A 19,196-nucleotide genomic window follows, 5' to 3' on the forward strand; every position below is an offset into this window, starting at 1 on the left:
AAAAAATAATATATATTTATATATATATATTAAAACGTTCATTTATTTTAGCAGAGACAAAAAAATAATACAAATGTTAATTTTTTTAAATTATTATTTTACATTTTAAAATGTTTAATTCTGAAAGTCACCGACCGGATGTGACACGGAGGCAAGTGTCCGTTAGCTTCACGCGTGTCTCCTCAGAGTTCCGCCTCCTCTGAAGCGAGCGGAGAGAAAACGCTCGTCACGTCGTTTCTCTGTCATTAAACGTCTGTGAATCGTCGCCGACACAAACTCCCGGGTCTCGTCATGTCCGCGCGTGGAACGTTTGTCTCCGTTAAACCGCGTTTCTTCACGTTTTCCTCAAGTTTCCACGCGATAAGAAGGCACAACGCGTGATTTTATGTGTCTCAGATTTGTGCGCTGAATCATCGCTGAAGACGCGGAGTTCGTGATTCACGAAGTAAATAACGTTGATTTTTTTTCTCCCATTTTTATAGCAGCGACTTCATTAAAGTTTTGCGTTTCTGATTAAAATGGCGTTTTTCGTGAAGAAGAAGAAATTTAAGTTCCAGACTCATCTGACTCTGGAGGAGCTCAGCGCTGTGCCTTTTGTTAACGGGGTTCTCTTCTGTAAACTACGGCTGCTCGACGGAGACTTCGCCGCTACTTCGTCCAGGTAAACAAACAAGCTAACAAACTACACAACAGACTACGACGCTAGTACACTAAAAAATATTAACTACACTTTAACACACAACAAACAACACTAAAATATACACACTCTACACAAATACACAATAAACTACACTCAAGTATGCACAAACTACACGAATACACAATAAACTACACTAAAATACGCAGCAAAATACACTAAAATAAACAACACAAAGTACATTAAAATACACAACGTACATTAAAATACACAACAGAGTACACTAAATTACACATAAATTACACTAAAATATACATAAACTACACTGAAATACACAACAAACTACACTAAAACACAAACTACACCAAAATACACATAAATGACACTAAAATACACATAAACGACACGAAAATACACAAACTACACTAAAATACTCAACAAACCACACTAAAATACACATAAATGACACTAAACTATGCTTTAATTACACTAAAATATGCTTAAATGACACTATAATACACAAATTAAACTAAAATACACAACAAACTACACTAAAACACAGTCAACTATACTAAAATACACAATAAACTGTACTAAATGATTCTGAATTACACAATTAACTACATCAAAGTACACTGTAAACATCATTAAATGACACCAGAGCGTTAACGATGTCTTGTCGCTCATAAATGTGATGTTTGTTTGTTTGAGTTGTTGTTGTTGTTTGGAGACAAACAAGGAGACACGATGTTGTGATCACGTCACACGTTTGTGTTAATAGCATCACAAACGCTCTGTGTTTTCAGGCTCTTACTTTGTTGGTTTGTTGTTGTTGAAGCACAAAACAACAGCGTTGTAAACATCTTGAAACAAAAACACCAAACATTACACCTTCAGTCTTTTGTTATGCCACTGCTAATATCATAGTATTGGTGGTGGTGGGGGCAATATAATATAACTTGTTAACCTTTTAACTGTTCCCTCATCATCATCATCAGAGAGACAGAGATGATCTTCCTCCTCTTCAGTGGAGATTATATAACATCTCAGCTCACACACACACACACACACTCACACACAGGCAGACGTTACAGTGATGTGACAGACGGCGTCTTTGTACGAGGCCCCGTCTTGTTGTGGTCGGTCTGTGGTGGAGTCACGTGTCTGTCGTGGTTGACCTGTGACCTCGGAGCCCGTCGGTGTCATGACAGCGTTTCAGAAGCTGCAGTGAAACCGCGTTTTATATTTATTGCGATCATCGGTGGAGATGCTTTATCTGTTGTTCTTGACACCAAGGGTCGTGACCTTTATGACTTCACAGCACTGCAGTGCGTGTGTGTGCGTGTGTGCGTGTTGGGGGTGGGGGTTGTTTTCACCACCATGAGTCAAAGCTTCAGACATGAGGATGAAGTCCGTGTGGACGTTTACATAATGATGATGATGTGAACTGAGGTCAGCAGAAGATGGACAAAAGCATTAAAGGGAAAGTTGAGAAACTTTAGAATTTTTAATAATCCCTTTGGGAAATCAAAGGTTAGGGAATCCCATAATAAAATCTACATCGGTTTAAGTCTACATACTCGTCTTTATCTCACACTTAGACAGACTTTTCCAACAGGAAACTGAAGTTTGTAAACCACTCACTCTCCCACACCAAACCCCATAGAGAAAATCAGTGATTTTTAGCTCGCGGGGACACATGCGCTGCTGGTCTACTGCTGCCTCGTGTGGTCACTTTGTGTCCCTAAGTTAAGTCTAAATTAAATATTTAGAAAGCTGAATTCACAAAATAAGACTAGAAATAAGATTTGAACTTGGTGATGGAGGCAGCAGTGGATCAAGAACTCCTGTGTGCTGCGATGTTAAAATCACTGGTTTTCTCTATGGGGTTTGGTGTGGGAGAGTGAGTGGTTTACAAAATTCAGTTTACTGTTTGAGACGTCTGTCTAACAGTGCAGATAAAGACGTGAAACAACGTCTGTAGACATCGTAGATGTGGTTTGACGTCTCCTTCCTGTTCTCGGTGCAGGTGACAGTCACTGTGTCACTTCCTTAAAACGACCACATCACACAAGTCTGTCTCTGTGTGTCTATATGTTAAAACACTGTGCTTGTCAGAGACGACGGTTTAGAGAACAGTGACAAATGGCAAACGATAAACGACTGAATGAATTATTTCATTTTCAGGATGTTTACGTTATCTTTCCATGTGTGAAACGTCGCATTAGAACATCGAGGACTAGTTTTTTCAGTCTGATTTAATCGACGCGACGCAGACTAAAGAGGCCGCTGTCCTATTTGTGGTCATGTAACCTACTTAGCATCCACTGTCTCTACACACACACACACACACACACACACACACACACACACACACACACACACACACACACACACACACACAGAACCTTTGTGTTCTGTGCCTTTGGCTGAACTTGTACTTTTACAGTTTCAGTGATATAACGTGCAAATTGGCTGCTGCACAAATCAAATCAGACAGAAATATCCAGGTTTAATTCCAATTCCTGGGATTCGCTGACATGAATCCGTCACTGTGTGTCCTCAGTCTAAAACACTTCTCTTTGTACTCGCTCTTTATTAAGAAACAAGCAGAAAATATGTTCCAGGAAATAAAGAAAATGCAATTAAACGCAACATCCTGAACAAAATGGCCTCCACGGGCAGCAGTCGGTAATTACGGAGCTCTTCTGGCACATCTTGAACTCTTTTGTGGAAAAGTGTCTCACAGTTGTCGTCTGGTACATCATAATACCAGGCTTCTTTCAGCACATTTCCCAGAGTTCTCCTCCCTAAACTTAGACTCTCTTTCACTCACTTTTATTTTTGTAGAGCAGCTCAAACACCAAACTATCCATTTTGTCTGCTAGAGATTTTACGTCTGTACAATTCTGGGATCGTTTGGTATTTTGAGCAGGAATGCTGCGATTTAAATGTTAGGTCTTATATACAGATCGCTGCAGCTTTTAAAGTTAATTGTAAGTGATTATACATATTTTTGTGCTGGACAATAACAGACACCTGTTTGTGCGTCTCTGCTCTTTGAACAGCAGGTGGAGCATTTCTGGATTAAAACTGCATCGTTTAACAAAAAAAGTTTCTGTCAAATAGTTGTGTTAAGTGTTTTTAAGTGTTTTTCACACTCCAGACGTCGTCCGTCAAAAAAACAGGAATTCAGCCTTTATCAGCTGTCTCTCGTTTTTTTTAGTCTGACGTTTACATTTTATACATTTTTGAACAAACACTGAAGCAGATTTTTCCAGAGCGAGCTGCAGACAGGAGCGAGAGATGTTTGGATCCGAGAGGGGAGTTATAGGTCAAGAGAAGCAGGAATGTTGGGAGGATGAAGATGATGAGGAGGAGGAAGATGAGTTCACAGAGGTGGACGTTAATGTGCGCGACGTTCAGGTAAAAGAAATTAACGCAAAGAAAAGTAGGACTTGGAAATTGAACAGTAGCAGAGAGAGAGAGAGAGTCTCGTGTGATTGTGATAGTCTCACGTGACCGCGATAAGTCGTGCATGACAATGCTAGTGTTCCGTGATAGCACCACGTGACCGCAATAGTCTCAAGAGATCGCGATAGTCTCACTTGACTGCGCTAGTCTCCCGTGATTGTGATAAGTCTCACGTGACAATGCTCGTCGTCTCCCGTGACAGCGTTAGTCTCACGTGACCGCGATTGTCTCACGTGACCTGTGACTGCGATAGTCTCACGTGACCGCGATAGTCTCACGTGACAGCGATAGTCTCACGTGACAGCGATAGTCTCACGTGACCGCGATAGTCTCACGTGACCGCGATAGTCTCACTTGACCGCGATAGTCTCACGTGACAGCGATAGTCTCACTTGACCGCGATAGTCTCACGTGACCGCGATAGTCTCACGTGACAGCGATAGTCTCACGTGACCGCGATAGTCTCACGTGACCGCGATAGTCTCACGTGACAGCGATAGTCTCACGTGACAGCGATAGTCTCACGTGACCGCGATAGTCTCACGTGACCGCGATAGTCTCACGTGACCGCGATAGTCTCACGTGACCGCGATAGTCTCACGTGACAGCGATAGTCTCACGTGACCGCGGTAGTCTCACGTGACCGCGGTAGTCTCACGTGACCGCGATAGTCTCACGTGACCGCGATAGTCTCACGTGACAGCGATAGTCTCACGTGACAGCGATAGTCTCACGTGACATCGATAGTCTCACGTGACTGCGAAAAGTCTCACGTGACCGTGATAAGTCTCACGTGACTGCTTCAGTGGAGCTAACAGCTAAGCTAACATCACACGCTGTTTTTCAGACTCTTAGTTTTCGTCGTGATTGTTTGCTCAGGTTTACTTGGAACAACAGAAAATGACTGTCTTCTTCTTTTGATGACGGTGCAGGACAAGCTGTGCTCACAGCACCCTCTGCTGGACACCGTAAATTACTTTCAAACGTCTGCTAGGATTTGAAGGCTGAATCTTTTGAATTTGAACAGGTTTAGAGTGTAGAGTCCCACTTACTACATTTACTCATAGTAAATAAATAGTGTCTGAATGATGATTTATGTCATTCAGTCGGTTTTTTCTGTTTTAAAGTGTCAGGATGTAATTTTTAGGGTCTTGTGGAAAATCGGGAAGTGTTGGGTGGAGTTGTCGGGGAACTTCCTGAGCGCCTGTCCCTCAGGCGTCAGCAGCACTCGACTGAGTCTGAGTCTCTTTAAACTCCACTGTGATGGATCGGTAAAAGACTGAAAGAAAAAACCCGGGTCATGTAGAGGAGAGGACGGATTTGTTCTCCTGGTTTTTGAGTTTGCTCTGGGATTCAGACACCACGTATGTTCTGGTTAACGCGTGCTCACATGAAGCTCCACACGTGTGCAGTCACAACATGTGCTTTTACTAAACTGCTGTGTTTGTGGGAGAAGATTCCTCAGGGAAAGTGAATTTATGGGAATAAACTGGGAAACTGACGTCTACAGTTGGTAAATAATATGTTGTAGTTAAAACAATCGGTTTTGATCCACCATTTCCAGTTAATTCCCTTTAACTCACATGGAAATATTCCAATTTGGAATTCCCAAACTGAAGTTTCTGGAAATCGAAGCCTAATTGTCGACGCTCTCCTCTGACCTGATGCTGCTTCCATGAATCCATGAATCATCTTCCAATTAATCATCTTCTCAGCTCTGCGGTACAATCCTGGTTCCCCTGTGGCGACTGACGCCACAGAACAACAGGCCTCATTAACCTCCTCTTCTTCATCACTCAGGGAATGAACTAATAATGATGTAAGAGCCATTAGCTGAGTTTATGTTTTCGCAAACCGATGTCGACGGCTTATCGTCAACAATATCTGTTGGCTTCATCATCTGCAGAATCCACAAAAACAAGAAACATCTGTGCTTTTTAAAGTTCTCTCTCGTAGTTAAACTCTAATCTGGGCTGATGTCATCTGAAGGTTTGAGGCTCCTCCAGATTCTTCTGTGAAGTTACGTAAACATCTCCAGCAGGATCATAAAAAAAAAAAAACGACAAACCAGTCAGAGCCTGATTTGAGGCCCACTGAGTGATGTCATCATCATCATCATCATCATCCTCACAGCAGAATGAGGAGCCTTATCTCCTGTCCGGGCTCTGTAGCTCTCGGGGTCACAGCAGAAACACAAACACCAAGCCGGGCTGCGTCGGGGTCACATGGACGGTTCAGATAAACGCAAGAGTGCTGAGGAAGCAGAACTGCAGCTGACGTCAGGAGGAAGAGGAGGAGTCGGAGCTAAGGATGTCACCATGGCACTCATTAAAGCTCCAGTCGGTAACTTTTAAACATAAACAAATTGGTGACTGAGTCTCTCGGCTCCCGTGATTCGCAGTATAACGGTGTATAGATCTCGTGTCGCCCGGAGACATTCCCGCGCTGCACACAGGAAGTGACGGACGCAACAAAATGAGTTTTTGACTGAAAACGCAGAACAAGAAGAAGAAGAACTCAGGAAATAACGCTACGTAAGAGAGTAATCAGTCATTTGAGAACGCAAGTTCTCTGAATCACACAAATTGGACATCTTTTCAAAGATAAAACTAAGAAACGAAGGCTACGTTCAAATCCAGTCTGAGCAGACGTTCGCTAGCAGCAGCTGCGACGATACATAAACAGAGACTCAACGACGGAGCCAACGTGTGCGTCCTCCTCCTCCTCCTCCTCCTCGTCCTGAGGCCAATCCTTTCATCATGGAGTCGAGTTGAACCAAATGTTATTTCAAACACAAAACATCTGCGTCCAAACACCAAACAGTGTTCCCAGCGACTGGAAACAAAAACGAAACCCGATCAAACATGAGCTCACACTCTGAAACTCTCAAACGCTAACATGGAAAAGACAAGAGTTTAAGCCTCGCGTGGAAGAGAAAAAAAAAAGGTAATCAGATTAGATTTAGTGATGTAGAACAGGCTCAGATTCCTACACCATCAACGGCAATTAGACCGAGCTCAAGTTTAACATCCAGAGAACATAAAACATCAAAACGGACTCATGTCCAGGATCAGGGAAAAAAAAACACGAGATGAGGAAGTGACAGGGTGAATGACTTCAATCACAACAGAGGAAGAAGAGGAAGAACCAGGTGGAAAAAGGGAAGAAAGGTTTAGAAGATCATTTTTATGGAGATCAAAGAGAACGACGTGTAACAACAGCTGGATTTGACACATGGAAGCTTTAGTGGTTCACCACGGAAACCAGAGTCTGCTACAACGTACGTTCATGCACTGTCAATGTCTGCTCAGTAGGGGGCAGTCAAGTTCAAGTGTGTGGGGAAAAAACAAGTGTTGAAGAAGGGACGTACGAGACTACGAGAGATTAAACATACACTGTAAATACACTCTAAAATACTCTGGAAAATACACTATAAATACACTGTAAAAACACTGTTAATACACTCTAAAATACACTATAAAAACGCTGTAAATACAGTGTAAAAAACACACTGTAAATGCTCTATAAAATACACTGTAAATACACTCTAAAATACACTGAAAACACACTGTAAATACACTTTAAATGTACACTAAATTGCACTGTAATATCCACTGTAAATACACTCTAAAATACACTGTAAATACACTCTAAAATACACTTTTAATATACTCTAAAATACACCGTAAATGCACTCTAAAATACATTGAAAACACAGTGTAAATACACTCTAAAATACACTGTAAATTCACTGTTTATGATATGTATCACATGATCTTAAAACGCTTATTACCTTTTCATTTCCGATGAAACCTGCTTTATTTCTTTAAATGAAGGACATTTACGTGTGTTACAAACTATGGAAATTGACTGTAAATGTGGTCAAATTGGTAAAAACTGTGTCAATTCCATGTATCTTTAGTGTATTTGACAAATGTATTCAATAGAATAAATATGAGGATTATCAACAGCAACAGCCTTTAAATAAGTGTATCAGAGATGGATCCACAGATAAACACCGTTTTCTCCTGTTCTCTCCTGACTGAACGTCCTCAGATGTCAGTGAGAAGTTACGACTCGGTGTGAAGTGATAGAAGTCTGTGGGTGAGAGTCAGAAATCGAACAGGACGAGCAGCTTCTCGGCAGCTGTTTCCTGTTTTTCCTCTCACTTTTCCAGCCGTTAGCAGTTTGCTGGGATGTGCAGGGAGAGTGTGTGTGTGTGTGTGTGTGTGTGTGTGTGTGTGGACGTGATTCCTCTGGTTTCAGTCCAGGTAATCAAAACAGACGCCTTCCTCTCCATGAAACTACATGATACAGCTTCACTGTGTGACCCTGCGATCTTTACAAAACTCCTGCTGCTGCAACAAACAAGCTCTAAACTCCACTGTTCAGAAAACTGAAGGATCTAACGCTGCTGTTCCATCCGTGACAGTTAGAACCTGGTTCTCGCTGTTCTGACGAGGTTCAGTTTTGTTTGTGAGGAGCTATGAAGTCATGGAGAACAGTGGTGTTTGTTTGACCGCGAGCAGCAGAACTCACAAATGCAAAGGGCGTCTTTTTAAGGTTGTGTTGTCGAGAGTTGGTCCAGTGAAAGTGTGTTTGTGTGTGTGTGTGTGTGTGTGTGTGGAAAAGGCCTCAGAGGTGAAAGGTCACGTTGGTGTGAGCGTGGTCGTCTTGTTCCTCTGAGCTGCTGCTGCTGCTGCTGCTGCAGTAGTAAAGTCGTCTCTGGGTTTGAGCAGAGCGAGGTTTCCATGGAGTTTGAACAAAGCCATCTGGACTGAGGAATGTGGTGCAGGAACGCTCGCCATTACACGGCTGAGCATGGGCGAGGGTGGGGGGGGGGAGGGGGTGGTTCTGATAACACACAGAGTGTGTGTGTGTGTGTGTGAGTGTGAACATGCGCTGAGACGTTTTCACCTGAACGTGTTTGGAGTTTGGTTTGAGTCGTCTTTCCTTCCTCTTAAAGTTTATTTTCGATCAGACTGAGCCTTGAATCCGTGTCAACGAGAAACAGAGAACATTAGAGTGCTGCTCGCTCCATCAAAAACATAAAAAAATATACACACAATTACACAATATTACATTTTATACAAAACAGCTGACGACAATAAAAAGAACATCTGTGAGGTCTTCAAAGGAGACGTTTCGTGAGAAATGATGGTGAATTAAGAGTGAGAGGAAAAACTTCAACGTCTGATTTTAATTAAATGAACAAATGAAAGTTTGAGATGAGATAAAGTTTTTCAAAATAAAAGCAAACAAAGTCATGATGATGATGAATCTACGTCAAACATGAGAACAAATAACAAATGTACCCTGGTGTCAGAATCATTTATGAATCTTTCCTCTTGTTTTCTACAGAGAGGAGGTTCATGAAAACAGCGTTCGCTGGAGGAAGAGGTTTACGTTTGTGTCCAAAATGAGCGCCAACCCTCACACGGGCGTCCTGGACCCGTCTGTGTGCAGAGTGTCCGTCAGGAAGGTACGAGCCACCGAAACCTAGCTTTGGAAAATGTGTTTATTTTGACTGTGCTTTAATTTGAAAGTGTCTCTTCACTTGTATATACAGCACATCTGTATTTTTATCCGTAAAAGTGGAGCCCTGTCACCAGCTGTTCCACAGTCCAGTGGACTCCTAACACTCCTAACAGTGTGAAGGACTAAAAAGAACCTGTCGTGAACATGATTTTGTTCTAGATTTTATGGTAAAGTCATTGATGAGATACATGATGGTTTGACATGATCTGTCAAAATAAGTGGAATCATTTTCCACTATACAGTTGTGACTCGGCTCTAACCTTAACACAGGAGTCTTGGAATTATAAGTAGATTTTGGAACTTTAGGTGGATTTGGGAATTATAATGAGATTTGGAATTATAAGTAGATTTTGGAACGATATGTTGAATTTGGAATTATATGTAGAATTTGGAACTATAAGTAGAATTTGGAATTATAAGTAGAATTTGGAACTATAAGTAGAATTTGGAATTATAAGTAGAATTTGGAACTATTAGTAGAATTTGGAATTATAAGTAGAATTTGAAACTAGTAGAATTTGGAATTATAAGTAGAATTTGGAACTATAAGTAGAATTTGGAATTATAAGTAGAATTTGGAATTATTAGTAGAATTCGGAATTATAAGTAGATTTTGGAACTAGTAGAATTTGGAACTATTAGTAGAATGTGGAATTATACGTAGAATTTCGAACTATTAGTAGAATTCGGAATTATAAGTAGAATTAGGAATTATACGAAGAATTTGGAACTATTAGTAGAATTTGGAATTATACGTAGAATATGGAACTATACGTAGAATTTGGAACTTTAAGTACAGTTGGCCATTGTTGTCTTTGATTCGTGTGTCGGACGTCACGCTCATGACTCTTCAGTGATAAACTCACTGACCAATCAGTGACCGGCAGTCTGTTGACGTCCCATTTTAGTATGGGCTCAAGCTGAACCTCGTCAGAGCAGGAACTAGAAGGAACCAGGTTCTATCACTGATGGAGAATCAAATGTGGTGCAGATGTAGTAAAGTCGGTGTGTTTCTCACGCTGCCTCAGTCTGAGCCTCAGTCTGAGCAGCACGTGTGCTCTGTAATTTCCACTTGTGTAATTGAAGGCTTCTCTAATGTAAACGTGGACCGATGTGAATCACCAGGTTCATAACCATCATCATCATTACTGTCTTCCTGTTTTCTCCGCAGGAACTCAAAGGAGGAAAAACGTACACGAAGGTAAGAGTCGGAGTCTCCGTCCACTTCACCTCTCACATTCACACATAAACACCGGTGACTGATGATGAGCTTCACTTTTACCTCGGTGAATGTTTCTCCTGACGAGAATCTAACAAAACATCCTGCGAACGAGTGAACGCTAACAGTTCCCGAGCGATGAGTCACTCTTCTCGGAGGTGAAGACTCGTTGCACCTCGACTCGTTGTTCCTCCGACAGGAAGTGTTTCCTCTCTCTTCACCCAGTCTCCTTTTAGATTTCCTTTTTTCTCTAAATTTACCTCGCTTCCCTCCTCAGGAGCTGGTTTCCTTAAATACACACCTATGAAAACAGAAAGAGAAAACCTGCAGGAAGGAGAGTAGAGTGTGAATGTGTCCCTGGAGACGCGCTTTTAAAAATAACACAAAGACACGCAACCCAGCGAGAGGCCGTTTCGCAGATAAATGTCACGCAGAGCAGAACTTATCGCCGTTATCGGAAAGTGTGGAGAAAACAACACTCGCTAGGTCAGAGGTCAGCGAAGGTCACACCAAGAAAACATCCTCTGAACAAACGCAAACAAACAAATCTACATCAGTTTAAGTCTACCACGTCTTTATCTCAGACTTTTCCAACAGGACACTGAAGTTTGTAAACCACTCACTCTCCCACACCAAACCTCATAGAGAAAATCAGTGATTTTAGCTCACAGGGACACAGGAGCTGCTGGTCTACTGCTGCCTCGTGTGGTCACTCTGTGTCACTACGTTAAGTCTAAATGAAATATTTCAAATGCCGAATTGACAAAATAAGACATTTGAAGTTAGTGATGGAGGCAGCAGTGGATCAACAACTCCTGTGTGCTGTGATGTTAAAATCACTGGTTTTCTCTATGGGCTTTGGTGTGGGAGAGTGAGTTTAAAAAAACCCGACCTGCTAATGTTTCCGATACAGGTTTTACTTTTGAGGTTTTTTTCTCTCTGTCATTCAGTGACAGTTGAAGCGTTGATTAAAGGCTGACTTTTACTGAACATGTGCCAGAAATAATAAGCCAGTGAAAACTGGACTCTACAATTAAATCCTCTTCCTCTTCTTCCTCTTCTTCCTCTTCCTCAGCTGGGCTTCACTGACCTCAACATGGCAGAGTTTGCCGGCTCTGGCTCCACAGTTCGCTGCTGCCTCCTGGAGGGATACGACACCAAGAACACGCGACAGGACAACTCCATCCTCAAGGTTCAACATTCAATCAAATATATATATATATTTTTTTTAAAGCCTCATTAAACGAGTAAAGAATAACGATGAATAACGTGTTTGTTTGTTGGTTAAAAAGATCATTTTCATGTGTCTCACAGGTGATAATCTGGATGACTCTGCTGTCTGGAGATCCATGTTTTAAAACGTAAGTACTTTAAAGTACTAGTTACTTAAAATGGTAGTACTGTTTCATTTTATTCATAGTATGTACAGATACATTTTGTAACCTTTGTAGTCGTGTACGTCATGTTTTTTTTTTTACTTTTGTTGTAAGTTTTGGAAGCTTTTCTAACTTTTTTTGTAACTTTACAACATTTTGCAGTTTTTTTTGTTAATGTAAGTGTTTTTTAACCAATTAAAGCTCCTCCTTTTTCGGTTCATGCATTTTTCCCTTTTCCCATTAAAAAAAAACTATTTTCAAGCACTTTTTTTCTTCTTCTTACAATTAGTGCAATAATATTATGATTTCCAATCATTTTAACCATGACAGGGAGTGTTTGTATTGTCTCTGTGTGTGTGTGTGTGTGTGTGTGTGTGTGTGTGTGTGTGTGTGTGTGTGTGTGTGTGTGTGTGTGTGTGTGTGTGTGTGTGTGTGTGTGTGTGTGTGTGTGTGTTCTTGTACTTGCGGCATACTGAGGACCAGTGAGGGATTTTAACCAACAAAGTGAGGTCATCTTTACGGAGTGAGGACATTTTGTCCGGTCCTCACTTTGTTTTCATTGAAATCAATTCCTGAGGTTGCTATAACATGCTTTACTCAATTCGTCAAAAAAAAAAATAATAATTTGGCCAACATAGGACGCTTTTGTCCATTTTTTGGCCCAAAATTTTGGTTCAAATTTTTTTTTCAAATTTTGGTTCAATTTTTTTTTTCATATTTTGGTTCAAATTTTTTTTTCAAATTTTGGTTCAAATTTTTTTTCAAATTTTGGTTCAATTTTTTTTTTCAAATTTTGGTTCAAATTTTTTTTTCAAATTTTGGGTCAATTTTTTTTCTTCTAATTTTGGGTCCATTTTTTTATTTCAAATTTTGGACCAAATTTTTTTTTCAAATTTTGGGTCAATTTTTTTTTCAAATTTTGGTTCAAATTTTTTTTTCAAATTTTGGTTCAAATTTTTTTTTCAAATTTTGGTTCAAATTTTTTTTTCAAATTTTGGTTCAAATTTTTTTTTCAAATTTTGGTTCAAATTTTTTTTTTCAAATTTTGGTTCAAATTTTTTTTTCTAATTTTGGGTCAATTTTTTTTTTCTAATTTTGGGTCCATTTTTTTATTTCAAATTTTGGACCAAACATTTTTGGTCAATTTTTAAAAACATTTTTGGTCGACATGGTATAAGTTAAGTTTTTGTAAAATTTTGGACCAAAAAAAAAAAAGAAAAAGAAAATCGAAAAAGTTTTCCACCCCTTTTTGCTCTGGGGCTCCACCTGCAGACATTTTTAGGTACTGCAACCAGTAGTTCTTTGTAGATGTCATTCATGATGTAGATATTTGTAATTGTGTTGATTTATAAAGTGGAAATGCTGGTCCTCAGTATGCAGTAAGTACAAGAATGTGTGTGTGAGAATCACTGTGTCTGTACATCTGTGACCTTTGAACCAGACCTTTGAAGACCACATATAATCTTTGTTCATTCTCTCGGTCGATAAAAGAATCTTATCTCAGCCTGTCACGAAAAAGAAGAAGCAGAACTCGGACTCATGTTTGCTGTTCCACTGTTCCACACACACATGCACACACACACACACACACACACACACACACACACACACACACACACACACACACACACACACACACACACACTCACTGATAAACTGTGTGTTTTCTCTGCAGAGCTCCCAGCTCAGCAAAGTCCATCTCTGTCCCAGGACGAGAACACACCCTGCAGCTGGACTGTAAGGGGGAGGGGACGGCCGAACCTGCTGCTGCTGCTGTGTCACTGGGTCGATCCGCTAAGCCACGCCCCTCCATCATCAGCTCAGGTAAACAACATACACACTGATTCAGTGTCCGTACACACAAGTTAAAGTTGAGTTTGAGAAAATCTTAAAACACCCACAATGTCGTAGCTCCACCCCTCTGTCGTTATCATCGTCTTTTTGTTGTAATTGTATTATTCTGGTCGGAATAATTATTAAAACCCAGTTTCTGCGATTTGTCTACGGAAAGAACAACAAATCAACATTCTGTTTGAATAAAGTCTGAGTCATGGTTTGTGTTTTTATTCCAGTCTAATTTCTGGATTCGTTCCAAACAGATAAAAACTTGACTTTCCTCTCAGACTCCAGAGCGACTGCAGCCTCTGGGAGGTGAAACATGTGAGCAGGAGGAAAATGTGCAGCAAATATACACAAAAAAACCCCACATGTGATTTGATGTTTACAAGATTAAAAAGGTTCAATCTCAGTAGAATGAGATGTAAACGTGATAAATGTGTTTTAAGGCAGGACTCGGTTCCTCAGCCAGATGTTTCTTCACCACAGACAGAAAAAAAACAACTCCGATGGAAAATGATCATCATGACAATGATTTGGTTTCATTTCTCTCACTTCACTTCACTCTGTGTCTAAAAAATAGCAGATAATAATAATAATAATAACTGTTTTTTGTTGTCTTCAGGTCTCCTGGATGAATCAGAGATGAACCAGAACCAGTCTGGATCTGCTGAAGTCTTCCAGTCTGGTCACTCTCGAAACTCCAGCTACGCCAGCCAGCAAAGCAAGATCTCAGGTTCAACACTTTTTATTTTTACAAATGTCCAACAAAGTCCAGGAACATTTTTTGACGTAGTTATTGGACATTTGGACATCTTAATCTGTTTTTTTTTGTCCAGACTTAAACTGAGTTTTTAAAAAATGTCCACCAGCATCTTTAAAAACTATTCTCCTTCACCTCTTTCATTTCCTCTGACGTCTCCTCTTCGTCTCCTCTGATGTCTCCTCTAACTCCTTAGACGTCTTCTCTGATGTCTCCTCTAATGTCTCCTCTAATGTCTTCTATGACGTCTCTCCTCTTATGTCTCCTTTACGTCTCCTCTGACATTTCCTCTGATATCTCCCTTAATGTCTCCTTTGACCTCTCCTATGACATCTCTCCTCTTATGTCTTTTTTACGTCTCTGACATGTCCTCTGGTTGTCTTCTTGACGTGTCTCCTGTAATGTCTCTCTGATGTCTCCTCTCATGTCTTCTCAGATGTCTCCTTCTAATATCTCCTCTGACATCTCCTCTGACCTCTCCTCTGATGTCTCCTCTCATGTCATCTCTGACGTCTTCTCTGTCTCATGTCTCCTGACGTCTCCTCTGATGTCTCATGTCTCCTGATGTCTCCTCTGACGTCTCCTCTAATGTCTCATGTCTCCTGACGTCTCCTCTGATGTCTCATGTCTCCTGATGTCTCCTCTGATGTCTCATGTTTCCTGACGTCTCCTCTGATGTCTCATGTCTCCTGATGTCTCCTCTGACGTCTCCTCTAATGTCTCATGTCTCCTGACGTCTCCTGATGTCTCCTCTGACGTCTCCTCTAATGTCTCATGTCTCCTGATGTCTCCTCTGACGTCTCCTCTAATGTCTCATGTCTCCTGACGTCTCCTCTGATGTCTCATGACATCTCCTCTGATGTCTCCTCTGATGTCTCATGTCTCCTGATGTCTCCTCTGACGTCTCCTCTAATGTCTCATGTCTCCTGACGTCTCCTCTGATGTCTCATGTCTCCTGACGTCTCCTCTGATGTCTCATGACATCTCCTCTGATGTCTCATGTCTCCTGATGTCTCCTCTGACGTCTCCTCTAATGTCTCATGTCTCCTGACGTCTCCTCTGATGTCTCATGACGTTTCCTCTGATGTCTCCTCTGATGTCTCATGTCTCCTGATGTCTCCTCTGACGTCTCCTCTAATGTCTCATGTCTCCTGACGTCTCCTCTGATGTCTCATGTCTCCTGACGTCTCCTCTGATGTCTCATGACGTCTCCTCTGATGTCTCATGTCTCCTGACGTCTCCTCTGATGTCTCATGACATCTCCTCTGATGTCTCATGTCTCCTGATGTCTCCTCTGACGTCTCCTCTAATGTCTCATGTCTCCTGACGTCTCCTCTGATGTCTCATGACGTCTCCTCTGATGTCTCCTCTGATGTCTCATGTCTCCTGATGTCTCCTCTGACGTCTCCTCTAATGTCTCATGTCTCCTGACGTCTCCTCTGATGTCTCATGTCTCCTGATGTCTCCTCTGACGTCTCCTCTGATGTCTCAAGTTTCCTGATGTCTCCTCTGACGTCTCCTCTGATGTGTCCTTCAGGCTACAGCACCGAGCACTCCTGCTCGTCCAGCCTGTCAGACCTCACTCACCGCAGGAACACGTCGACAGGAAGCAGCACCTCCGGCGGCCTGTGCTTCACTGCTGACTCACCAGCAGAGGGCGACAAGGACGCCGGACGTCCAGAGAGACCGCCCCGACCCCCGCGGCCCGTCTTACCCCCCAACAGACCGTCCAGGTACAAACACAGAGAGGTTTCCAGTTCAGGATCTGGTTCATGTTCATGTTCTTCTCTCCTCACTCTGGTTCTTGTCTCTGTTTCAGGAGGAAACAGGACTCGGTGGAGAGTCACCCGACCTGGGTCAACGACACCCGCATGGACGCCGACGACATCGTGGAGAAAATTGTCCAGAGCCAGAACTTTGCAGACAGCAACCACACTGAAGGTAAAGTGGGCGGGGACAGAGCGATGACATCATCATCATCCAGAGTTTCGATCTCTGTTGGAGTGAATCCCTTTTAAAATGTGGTTCACGCTTTCACTCAGACTCACGCGTGACAAACTCCAGTTTGTTTGGTGTAGGTCAAAGGTCAAGTGAAAACTATAACATGCGTGTTTGATCCTGTAAAGTCTCAGGGGTTAGATGTGGAGGGTCAAAGGTCACAGTTATGTTATAAGAGTGTCTAAGAAGACATTGAAGTGATTGAAAAGTAGGTGAAAAAGACTGGGTTTGGTCACCCTTGATTCTCTGTGTGCGTTGGCGCCCCCTGCTGACCTGTGTGTGTGTGTGTGTGTGTGTGTGTGTGTTTCAGACAGTAACCTGCGTCTGTTTGTGAGCAGAGATGGAAGCACGGCTCTCAGTGGCATCAGACTGGGGAACAGGTGAGCTGAAGCTTCAGTTTTTTGTTTTCTTTCACTTCCTCTGAAACGAGTGAAGTGAACTCGAGTCGAGTCAAACTCGGCATCTGTGAACCTCGTGACTGACACACACACACACACACACACACCTTCCTCTTTCATAGACGAGATAAACTTAATTTTCTCAGTCCCAGTCACAGAAACACATTCCCACTCACAACATGTGTGTTTACAGAGTGTCTGCAGGTGGATACGAGCCTGTCGTCATAGAGATCCACTAAAGAAGGCGGGAAGCGTCACACGTGTGTGGACCTGTGGATCGTCTTCTTCTTCTTCTTCATCTGGAGCGTCAGCTGGTCTGAACGCCGTGACAGGAAGGAAAAAAAACAAAAAACAACTCACCCATTAGCACTTTATGTGAAATGTGCCGCAGTTTTTGCTCCGTTAGCCCAGCCGTGTGTGTGTGTGTGTGTGTGCGTGTGTGTGTGAGATGCTAACAGCCACTCTGAGACACTACCTTGTTGTGTTTGTTTGTTTGTTTGTTTGTTGTTTACCTGCTTCTGAGTCGCAGTAAACAAACCTGAGGTTTTCAGACTGCCGACTCATCCACGTTTCCCCTGACTCACTGCTGTGCAAAGTAACCACGGAAACAGCCTTCTCAAGTCGCAGAGAACAAACCGTGTTTTCCTGATAGAAGTCCGACTGTGACGATGATGAGAAGCTAATATTAAACTTTAGAGTCAGAGACTGTCTGTGGGAAAATGTTCTGTGTGCGTGCGTGTGTGTGTGTGAGTAATAAACTAAATTAAATCCAGTGACTGACAACAACAACAACAAAAAATCCCAAGTTTTATTCCTGTAAGTGAGTCTTAAGAGAAGTTTCCTTGTGACTTTCAGGGGGAAACATGGATGACGGTGGTTTTCATCATAATGTTCACGTTAAAGGGATTGTTTTTTTTTATGTGTGGACGTACAGTATGAGGTGTTTACATGCTTTGAAAAACTCATTTTAGCCACTTAACATAAGTCTACGATGTCTAAGTCACATGTGCACGTCTGTATCTCACTGTTAGACAGACTTTTCCTGAAGTTTGTTAACCACTCACTCTCCCACACCAAACCCCATAGAGAAAATCAGTGATTTTACCATCACAGCAGTTGTTGCAGCCAGGAGTTGTTGATCCACTGCTGCCTCCATCACTAACTTCAAATGTCCTATTTTGTAAAATTCGGCTTTTCAAATCCCACGCTCAGTTTTACCCCAGTGACACAAAGTGACCACACGAGGCAGCAGTAGACCGACAGCTCCTGTTTTTCCCTCCAGCTAAAATCACTGACTTTCTCTATGAGGTTTGGTGTGGGAGAGTGAGTGCTTTACAAACTACAGTGGCTAAAATGAGTTTACACGTTTTCACTGAGAGTGAGCCCTCTGTGTCTCAGACTGGTTCTCAGCAGCAGGGGGCGCCAAACATCCACACTTCAAAAAAACTAACGCTGAACTATCCCTTTAATATAAAGTTGATTTAAATGGTGTTAGTGACACGTCGACACTGAGTTTTTAGAAAAACCACTGATTTCACTCTTGACCCATTTGTTTTTTGTTTTCTTGATTTTGAAGCCGTTGATCCCTGTTGATCAGGGCGTTGCCATAGAAACCACTCTGTGCCTGTTGGAGTTTATTTTTCTTCTCTTTTATGAGCCTGAAGCACAGTGAGAGAGTGAGTGCTGGTGACGGTGACGAGAGAAGTTTAATTTCCTGTTTGTTTGTCTGTTTGTTTGTGACACAGAGGATTTATCTGAAGTTGTAGTTTAAATTCAAACAAATTTGGCCAAAAAAAACAACAAAAACAAAGTAAAAAGACACGGAGGAGTTCTGTGGTACAAAATGTTCAGGGTGTGTCGCTCTTTGCTGCCCCCTGGTGGAGCAGTGAGTTAGACGAGGATGTTTACTTCAAATTAGACTTTTTTTTCCTCCCAACATCCACAACCAGCCGGCTGG

At 41.9% G+C, this 19,196-nt stretch overlaps 1 protein-coding gene across 1 annotated transcript; it reads left to right on the plus strand.

The window, feature by feature from the left end:
* Positions 1 to 420: 420 nt before the first annotated feature.
* eeig1a (estrogen-induced osteoclastogenesis regulator 1a) lies at positions 421 to 18,031 on the plus strand. The gene is made up of 11 exons (XM_083904436.1): positions 421 to 661; positions 9,473 to 9,593; positions 10,821 to 10,850; positions 11,944 to 12,060; positions 12,183 to 12,229; positions 13,920 to 14,068; positions 14,706 to 14,816; positions 16,381 to 16,576; positions 16,663 to 16,784; positions 17,152 to 17,221; positions 17,433 to 18,031. The coding sequence occupies exons 1-11, from the start codon at positions 519 to 521 to the stop codon at positions 17,476 to 17,478; spliced, it is 1,152 nt and encodes a 383-aa protein (XP_083760562.1). The 5' UTR covers positions 421 to 518; the 3' UTR covers positions 17,479 to 18,031.
* Positions 18,032 to 19,196: the final 1,165 nt, after the last annotated feature.

Source organism: Microchirus variegatus (genome assembly GCF_963457635.1).
Source record: "Microchirus variegatus genome assembly, chromosome: 18".
Lineage (NCBI taxonomy): Eukaryota > Metazoa > Chordata > Actinopteri > Pleuronectiformes > Soleidae > Microchirus > Microchirus variegatus.